The 10,068-nt window shown below is 38.0% G+C and overlaps 1 protein-coding gene across 1 annotated transcript in view; it reads left to right on the top strand.

The window, feature by feature from the left end:
- The first annotated feature begins 1,015 nt into the window (after nt 1-1,015).
- Nucleotides 1,016-10,068, top strand: part of LOC121382188 (dipeptidase 1-like) — a 13,313-nt gene continuing 4,260 nt past the window's right edge. Inside the window, exons 1-7 of the mRNA XM_041511710.1 lie at nt 1,016-1,064; nt 2,226-2,346; nt 2,892-3,048; nt 3,842-3,974; nt 7,506-7,656; nt 8,763-8,829; nt 9,804-9,980. Of these exons, the coding sequence (XP_041367644.1) occupies nt 1,040-1,064; nt 2,226-2,346; nt 2,892-3,048; nt 3,842-3,974; nt 7,506-7,656; nt 8,763-8,829; nt 9,804-9,980 (831 nt within the window). The 5' untranslated portion in view covers nt 1,016-1,039. The remainder of the gene's footprint in view (nt 1,065-2,225; nt 2,347-2,891; nt 3,049-3,841; nt 3,975-7,505; nt 7,657-8,762; nt 8,830-9,803; nt 9,981-10,068) is intronic.

Here is a 10,068-nt window from a genome sequence, read left to right as displayed (position 1 = left end):
ACAGCAACTGTCTTATAGTGATATGAAATAGTGTATACATAGAATATATATTTTAAGATGGGTGGATAGTGGGGAGGATGGTGGGGTGTAGAGAATTGTGTTTCTACCAGAGACTCCTCTGTACAACAAACCCATTGAACTATTTCTCGTTCCAGTCAATAAACCACGACTGGTATATCAAAGGTCGTGGTATGTGCTGTCTTGTCTGTGGGATGGTGCATATAAAAGATCCTTTGCTACTAATAAAATATATAGCGGGTTTCCTCTCTATGACTAGATGGTTAATAAATCAATGTGCTCTAGTGGTGTCGTTAAACAAAATTATCTGTACAACATCGCCATTGTAAGAGTAACCGACACACGCTTTCGCTCGTCAGTTACCAAAACTGTTCACTCTTTTCACAAAAATGGTACGACACGCAAGCTCGTTTAGTATTTTATATTATATATAACATGTATATATATATATATATATATATATATATATATATATATATATATATATATATATATATATATATATATATATATATATATATATATATATATGTGCAAGGTATTAACCTACGATGTTTACTTTTATCTTTTCAAACTACCCCAGTAATTCTAATTAACATGCTCATTCACACGGTATAAGCGTATTTAAAATGCATATTGCAAAAAAAAGCCACTTTTGACATTTTTGCCGATTATCTGCTCTAACCAGTATTTAGAGTATGTACCTTTTAACTGAAAACTACCCCAGTAATATTACTACAATGCTAATTCAAACATGGGTCTGTGCAAACACAACAAGTGAACTCTTTTTGCGACAGGGTACACAAGGGAGCTAACTGTATATTGCAGCCGTAATATAATTTTATCAATATGTTCAGTATAATATGTATATTGGTACTGTATTCATATACATATCCTGGACATAAACTGTATTACAGTCTAATACACTGAACCCACAATGGCTCATAGGCAAGTCTACCATATTCGTCGTAAAACGTTATCACTGTTTAACCAACTGCAAGGTATTCGTCTGTATAAGATCATGTCTACCACGATTTTTCTCTTGTGTAAGTAAATTTTTAGATAATTTTCCGTATTTAAGCCCCAGATTTAAATACAAAATGACGACCTTGGAGAACAGAACGTTTCAGGTGAAATTAGGCTCGGGGCTTAAATTAAGAAATTAAATGTATTAATACTATAATACAGGGAAAGGGTTCAAGTTTGAATAGCAACATGAGTGTTTCTACCAGAAATAAATTTTGGGTATAGCGCTATGAAATTGAATATGCAACCGCAGAAAGAAAATGGATTAGGGTTAGCGTTAGGGTTAAGAAAACCATACAGTAATGATAAAGAGTCATCAATTTTGTCAAAAGGTTAACTTAAAATAATAAAATCTGCAAAAATATTTGGGTATGGCGCCATACCCATTTTTCCTTCTGGCAGATCCCCTGAAATGGGTACATGATATCGTTCAATGACAACCTTAGTAATGTTATCGATTATACATCACTTAATTAACCAAATAAAGGCATAGGTCCTTTTGTCCAATCCACTGTCTGTTATAGGGCGTGCGTGAATCTTAATTGGATATAGGCACGTCAAATACTTATATTCTAGTCACCTCAGTTTAATAGTTGAGGAAATGGGAGAGGGGAGTGATTCATTTCTGTTACTGTATGTATAATTTCTGATTTTAGATAAGGATTATATTCTTTGGGAAGTCACTGCCGGTACATTTTAATATTATAGAGTTATTAATTATGCAAAAATTATGTAAGTTATTGATCAATTTGTAGGTTTGATTTATAAATCACAATTAAATGTAAAGAAAGACAAATAAGACATTTACAACTGAGATAATGCATATTTAATTCCAGCACTTTTAAAACCTGTTGCTATAAAGTTTCCTCCATTTTTAACAGTAAATATAATATGATTTTTGTTTGTTTTATAACCCAGGTGAGAATCCTATTAAAAACTATTAGCCGAGTTAAAGCCAAAGGGATTAATACGAAAACATGTCACGTTTTAAAGCTTCATTCCCCTGGGCTTAAATACGAAATATCCCCTTTCTCTTTATTTGTGACTCCCACCCAACCATCCCTGTGTCGCTGTCCACCCTCAACAGATCCCCCAATCTCTCTCTCTCTCTCTGGAATTCTGGTATAGTAAAAAGATTACAGTGATAGACACCAACTATAATGGCAGGAGAACTGTTTCAGTGTGTTTAAATCACGTGACTGGATTTTTGGATCTGCCTCTTCTGATAAACAACCCTCTGCATGGCGGAAGTTTTCTGGAGCGAGCTAAATCTATCTTGCGACGAGTTCCTTTAGTTGACGGGTAAGTCAGTAATAATGTATAATAAAAAAAAATATAAAAATAAAACTAAAACTAACAACAACAACACAAAAAGCCCAACCCATTATCGTCCTTTTCTGTATTACCCCTCTCTCTCTCTTTCTCGGGTTTCTTTCTCTCAATTAAAACGTATTTAAGGCGCTTTGTGCTCGCACTGTTAACTTATAATCCAAATATTTGGACGGTTTCGCTTTGGCGTCTATGTCGTCGCCGTGGAACAATCAATCAGATGTCTTTAAATCGACTTCCATTATATAAGAGATATCGCCGTGTAATACCACAACATTTACACAGTCTTTCTTCCAAAGGATTTGTAAAAAAACACCCAGAGTAACATACTAAATAATAGCAATAACAGTTATAAGTACATGCACTTTACAAACAACTTCATAATATTATATTAGTAAATATGTTTATTCACTTGCTTGTGCCTTGATGAGATATTTTAATTAATATTTGTAATGTAAACAAAAAAACACCTGTCTAACATCTTGGACTGATGGCGTATATGTGTGTATGATCAACAGTCACAATGACCTACCCTGGCACACAATGCAAGCATTCAAAGGCCAGCTGAGTGGTTTGAACTTGAAGCACGACACGAGGACGCAGTTTCCCTACGACCCGACCAACCCGTCCCAGACTGATATACCACGACTACGACAGGGTCTGCTCGGTGCTCAGGTACACAGCACACTAACACCTCGTTAAAATTACACACCGTCCACTCGTCTTACGTGTGCGCGTGTGTGTGTGTGTGTGTGTGTGTGTGTACATGTGTACACGTGTTCATCCGTGTATGTGTGCATGTGTTAAAGGTCGCAGGGGCGCAAGACCACAGTTCCTGGTGTGATATTGTTATATTATATATACTAATACATATTATTATATAATATAGCCAAAGCACCCCCGGAATTGTCTGGAGGACCTGTGTTTTAAGTATGCGTGTGTGTCTGGGTGTGCACTTTTTATATATAATATATGTAATTAGTTTTAGCCAACAATTTCACAACTGTTTATGCATTTTTGATAGCACGTTTTAGATAAATCATATAAAACGAAAACCAGTATAGGATATAATTTGTAAAATACAATGACAGTTTTCTGTAAAAAATTATGGTGGGCTATGATAAACATTCTTTAAATATTTTTAATGTCAATGGCACAACATTGTTTTTTTGGGGGGTTTTGCAAGATGCTTTAATATGACATTGTATTATCTATTTATACATTGTTATTTATACCTTACACATATCGCTTTTAATCATTGGCGTAGACAATATGTTATATTGGGGACCACCCACAATTTGGAGCGAGAGACTACTGACACACATCTGTGAGTCGTGTTATGGGGCGAAAGAAAAGTATAAAAGACTCTGGGGTACCAATTTGTATGATTGGGGGACCATGGCCTAGTCAATTTTATATTTTTGTCTGTGAACACTAATTTGTACGAACACCTCTGTATTGTGAGTAGATGTGGTCTGGCTACACGAGGTGTGGAAACCAGTACAAGGATGCGGTGCGCTGGGGTCTCAGCATGATTGACTTGATTAAGAGGATGGTCCACAAGTACCATGACACACTCCAGTTCGTCACCACTGCAGACGGTAATCGTCCCTTCTTATCGTATTTAAGGCAACATCACACGATACGAGTGCATCGTATGAGAATTACCACTAGAACAACCGACTGTGACAAGACAAAATTACAATTCCATCTGTTGCTATGCAATCGGCTGTTCTCGTACAAGATAATCTTATCGTGTGGAGTCGCCTTTTGTTAGTGCCGCAGTAGATAAGCTCGTCGGTCTCTTGGCCTGTCTTGGCTCATACATTATCTAACACAGAAGGGTACAGGGGGACTGGGAAACTCTATTAACGTGCCCCTATCCACGAAGGTTCAGGCACGCCCACCACGGATTTAGCCTCTGACTTCGCCAGTGACTAACTCCGGAGCAGGGGGGGGGGGGGGGGGGGGTAAGTTTGAGGTGGGCGGAATTTGGAAAAAAGCCATTTAGTAAAGTCAGCGCGAGCGCGGACCAAATAGCAGACATTTCGCAAACTTGAAGTACGCCGAGTGGGAGCCGTGCTCTGATTGGCTGAATTTCGATTCCTCGGTGAAGCCTGACAAATACCTAAGTCTACAAAGAGTAACTGCATCCAAAGACATGTCTGGACTCTAAAATTTGACCCAAAATAGTTAAGACTGCTCAGTCAAAAAGTTTTTAAGGTGATTTTGAGCAATTGAACGGGCGCCGAAATAAAGTGCGTTAGACTATTTATAAAAAAATAAACATAAGAATTTTGAACTCGATCGAAAACATTTAAAGTCTAACTAGCCCAATAAAAGAGGTTGGTACTCACGGAGGAAAAGGTTGTTAGGAGGTTGGGGGCTACGGCGAGCCGATGAAGTCGGTGGCGTCCAGATGTGGAAGATCATGCTGGTAGGGAGAGGCTGCTACCATCTAGTAGCAGCGCTTGGTTGTATCTTCCCCTCCGGCGAATGGTGACGCAAACTGCGTTGATATCCACATCAACCTGGACTCGATGGACAGCAAAGTCCCCTTCATCGGGCTCGGTAGGTAGCGGGTGGTACGCATTGTGCTTCGGCTCACTAATGAGTTGGCGCACGTCCTCTATGTTAATCTTCATCAGCTGTTGGAACCGCGGATGGAGTCTGCCGGCCTTAAGTGACCATGGTCCCTCTGTTGGTTTCTCTGGCTTCGGCGGTTGAGTAGGGCGACTTGGTTTGGCTGGGGTGGCACTCGGGGGAGTGGTCGCCTTCCTCTTAACCACAGCTGTCTTCCGGGCCTGGGTCTCAACGGATGTCGCCTGTTTAATCGGCGACAAGTCCGGAAACCCAGAAGTAAAGGCAGGCGGATCGGGTCTGTTGTACGGCGAATCGCAGATCGCTGCGTCCAGCACGTCAACTTCCTCGGCTCCTGTTGAGGGGACGGTGATGACTGGGGCCGGAACCACTTCCGTCTTCGTCTTCCTCTTCGGTTGAATGGCGTTGGGCGGTCTAGCAGACGGAGTCGCTGCCGGCGGTTTAGCCGCCGGTTTTGTCTCCCCCTGCGCGGCTGCTGGCGCACGTCTCCGTTTCCTCCACCTTCCTTTCTTCTGTATGCGGTTGCCCGTGACCCGGTGTACGAGACGCGATACTCAATCAGGCTTCCATACGTTGCAATTAGTCCCCCCCAGGTGGGGGGGGGGGGTAATTGCACAGCGCACTCGACAACGTCTGGTTGGATTGGCTGCATATTTGAAACTGCAAGAATCGACTGCAAGAATCGACTCCAAGAATCGAATGCAAGAATCGAATCCAGAAGGGTACATTTACATTAGAAGAACAGTGTGTACTAAATAACCTCAAAACAAGAGATAATTTTATAATCAGCAAACATAGCAAATTTGTCTTGTGCAAAATATAAATGTTCTCTATTGCATACTTCCCCGCTATTGAACTTTTTAAAATTATTTTATTATTTTAAAAATTGTTTTATAACCCGATACTCAAATATATATATATATATATATATATATATATATATAGAGAGAGAGAGAGAGAGAGAGAGAGAGAGAGAGAGAGAGAGAGAGAGAGAGAGAGAGAGAGAGAGAGAGAGAGAGAGAGAGAGAGAGGTTACTACCAAAGTGTTTTTCGGTATCGTCAATAGCATATATCGCCAGCATAGGTACTTGATGACAGGATAATAAACCATTTCCAAATGACACTAGTACATGATACGGTGGTTGCTGCATTGAGTTAGTCACTGTGATTAAAAGCCCAATGTCCGATAAACATTCAGTACTTTTCTTTCTTTTTTCTTTTTTTTTAACAGCACCCTATCCTAAGCATTTTGATTCGCGTTTTATTCCCGGCCATGACGAAATGAGGATTTTACCCCGCCCATAATGCAAATTTTAAAACACGAAACAACATGAGAAAAATGTAAACAAAAGTAAAAAAATACTTTTACAGCTTAATTTGTATCATATGCTTCTTGAAAAATACCTTATGACTTTGATATAATCAGGTATTAAAAACACTTCATCAGGACCATAATATTATATATTTGACTTTGAAAATGTAAGTTCTTTAATTACTTTGTATAATATCTACATTTGACATTTTATTGCAACTTCATAAACCAGTTCAGAGATTTAAAATGTTTAATTAATTAAACATCAGTTATTTCAAGTCAGTTTTCAAATTTATATTTTTGCGTTCAGTGTAGGGAAAACGCTTGTTAACAGGTTAAGCCTTGTAACAATATAGGCTATGTGTTAGTGTTAGTATTTTGTTTTTCCTTCTTCTTTTTTTTTCTATTCCTCTTTGACAACAGCAATATTTTCAGGGGTTTGTATGTAGGCTAGTGCGTGCTAAGAGGGTTTTTTGAGGGGTATATTGTGGTATATGGACAGTATTTAAATTATCCTGTCATCAAGTGCCTATGATCGCCAGAGGCTCGCATAATACAATTTTTATTCCTAATATATGATATTGACGATACCGAAATACATGAGGGTAATAATCTCCTTATCATATAAGCTCAAGCTTAATACAACGTGTTTTTGTAAACTGTACACGCAACTTTAATTCAAGTCCGCTATTACTGGCTATTCAAATGACGTAAGAATGTGTGGCGCGGTGTATTTTTAAATGGAAATGACGTCAAATCGAATGACGTCATTTTGGATGTTCTTACATCAAAATAAAGTTATGCCTAACGTTTTTGGTTTTCTGAACGCTGGACAGCTTTCAGTGTCAAATTGCCATTGAAATCATTTTATTTGATGACTATGAATGCATACGTCAGTCATGGAGTGTCACCCAAGTACGTTTGCTTAAATGTCAATAAACCTAGTGCCGAGACCACGACTAATTTACATCTAATTTGCAAAGTTATCAAATTCTTAAAGTATGTGATCTGAAAAATATCACATACTTTGATTGCACTGGAAATGTAAGATATTATATGATACATAAATATACATACATATATATATATATATATATATATATATATATATATATACACACACACACACACACACACACACACACACACACACACACACACACACACATGTATACACACATGCTTACATATAATATAATATAGTCTGTTTTTATTATAGGAATTATGAACGCTTTCAGAAAAGGAAAAATCGCTTCAATGATTGGCATGGAAGGGGGTCACATGATTGACAGTAGTTTGGCTGTATTACGTATGTTCTATGAACTTGGTGTGCGCTATCTGACCTTGACATGGAGCTGTGATACGCCATGGTAGTATATACATGTATGATTAAAATATGCAAAGTAGTGTGGATCATAATAATTATTAACATGATGCTATATTCTGTGTTTTTTTAGTTTTGTAAATATGAAGCAGATTCATGTTTAACTTTATACATACTTATATCACGATTACCATGTGTTTTCTAAATGTTTTGAGTTCTACAGTTTGGTCTATATCCCCATCCATGAAAAGAAGAATAGACAATGGAAATTACATCTAGTGGATTTATTATCGTACTAGTTAACAAAATAGAACACCAACTATTAATATGTACTATAGTTCGTTTGCGTCAAATGAGGATCGATGAACTAACATGTCATGCAATTAATAGTATATGTAATAAAAAGTGTTAGACTCATATAAAAATAGACCATTTTCAATTCTCAAAACATTTGTTTTAACCCAAATAAAAAAATAATTCAACTTACATATATATATATGTTTTATGTTTCTTAACAAATTACCAACAAGTTGTATAGATTATATGATTTTAATATAGGGGTGATGACAAACTGTTGGCACATCCTAGGTAGGCAGTTAGACATGTATTGTTACTAGTAATCGATATGCAGTACACAGGCTAACTGCAGAACTGAACCTGAAATTGCTTGACCTTGGTTGTTCCAACAGTTGCCTTCATCCTTATATCAAAAAGATTTTAACATATTCAATTTGATAGAATTTGTTAACAAACGTTTTAAACGAGCCATAAGCCTATATATAGAGTTTAGGGTGTGTGTGGGGGGGGGGGGGGGGGGGTTCGAGAAAATGTAATTTCAAACTTCGTTGAGCAGACGACATGCTCCACTTGGAGTCAATAATGCTCTTTTATTTAAATTCGGATAAATACTTTCACAAACTGCATATAGAAATTGGAACATTTTTCTTATTTACAAAACACCCTTTTTTTTTTCTCTCTCTCTGTTTTTTTTTTTTTATCTCAAACCATAATAATTGAAACTATTGACAAGAAACACTGTTATATGGAACGGGGTGTAGTTCTTGTTTTTACATGTATCATTTGACTAGATTCCCCGTACAAATAAAACTACCATATTACAAATAAATTATTTAAATATATTCCCAATTCTAGGGCTGATAATTACAAGGACACGCGATATAACACTCCACACAACCACGGTCTGTCCAAGTTTGGCGAGGTAAGTTTACTTTCTAAAATGTTCTTCATTGGCGTTTGTTTTTCATCTTTAACGAGGGTGGGGGATGTCTCAGAACTCAGAGATTATGGTTATGGCTGCAAACAAAGAGAAAGTTACTGTTATGTTATTATAAAGAATCACAAATGCTAAAAGGAGGTTATAATGTACCGCGTTTATTCGTACATGACATTGAATCTATATATTCCGTTTCCGAGTAGCTTTGATAAGCACTAAAAAAACATTAACACTCGTACTATTAATTATAACACGTGCGTGCATGGCATTGGGCAACATATCTGAAACAACATATCTACTATCTCGCTTTATACATGTCGTATATACTAAAGCTCAATAACTACTGTGCATGTACATATTGGTGTTAACGTTGTAGTTGTTATTGTTTTTGTTGCTGTTGTCGTCGTCGTCGTCGTTTGTTGTTATTTCTATCATTATTACTATGTGAAGATTTATTTTTACTTAATACCCCATATACTGGCTGCTAGATGCTGGGTTAGCCTGCAGTACCGGACCCTACTCTAAGACCTTTTGTTTAAGTTCAGAAATGTTACGCATAGGTGGCGCTTATGGCGGTGGAGAGGACCGCCGCCAATAGTATCACTGGTATCACCGGGGGCCTGCCCTTTCAAAAATATGTTGTCTTTTGTACATTTTATAAAATATTATTTAGGATTCAAAAATTTGTTATTGTATATATTGAGGGCCTTAGTAATCCCGTATTTTGTAGGTTTTTTTTAATATTATTAGCATTCCAAGATCTTTTACTGAATATATGTTTATATGTATAATTAGTGAATTACGTTACGCAAAGTATCCCCCACCCTCGATACATTATCTATTCTGCCGCCTATGCATGTCTGTCACTAATCACTAAAACACGTGTGTCAGGAAGAGCGTGCTTTAACCGTACTTGGCTAGAAGCAGGATACTGACCGAGGTTAACCTGGTGTTTGCAGCACGTCGTGGGGGAGATGAACCGGCTGGGAATGATGGTGGACATCTCGCACGTCGGAGACGACACCATGAACGACGTGCTCGACGTCTCGGCGGCACCCGTCATCTTCAGCCACTCCTCCGTATACTCGCTGTGTCCACACCACCGCAACGTGCAAGACAACGTGCTGAGACGACTGGTAACAACAACAACACTCAAACACATCCCCCACGCGCGCGCGCGCGCACACACACACACACAGACGCGCATGCACGCACACACACACA

Source organism: Gigantopelta aegis, chromosome 9, assembly GCF_016097555.1.
Source record: "Gigantopelta aegis isolate Gae_Host chromosome 9, Gae_host_genome, whole genome shotgun sequence".
Lineage (NCBI taxonomy): Eukaryota > Metazoa > Mollusca > Gastropoda > Neomphalida > Peltospiridae > Gigantopelta > Gigantopelta aegis.
Note: the sequence above shows the minus strand (reverse complement) of the source record. Positions and strands in the feature narration are given on the sequence as shown.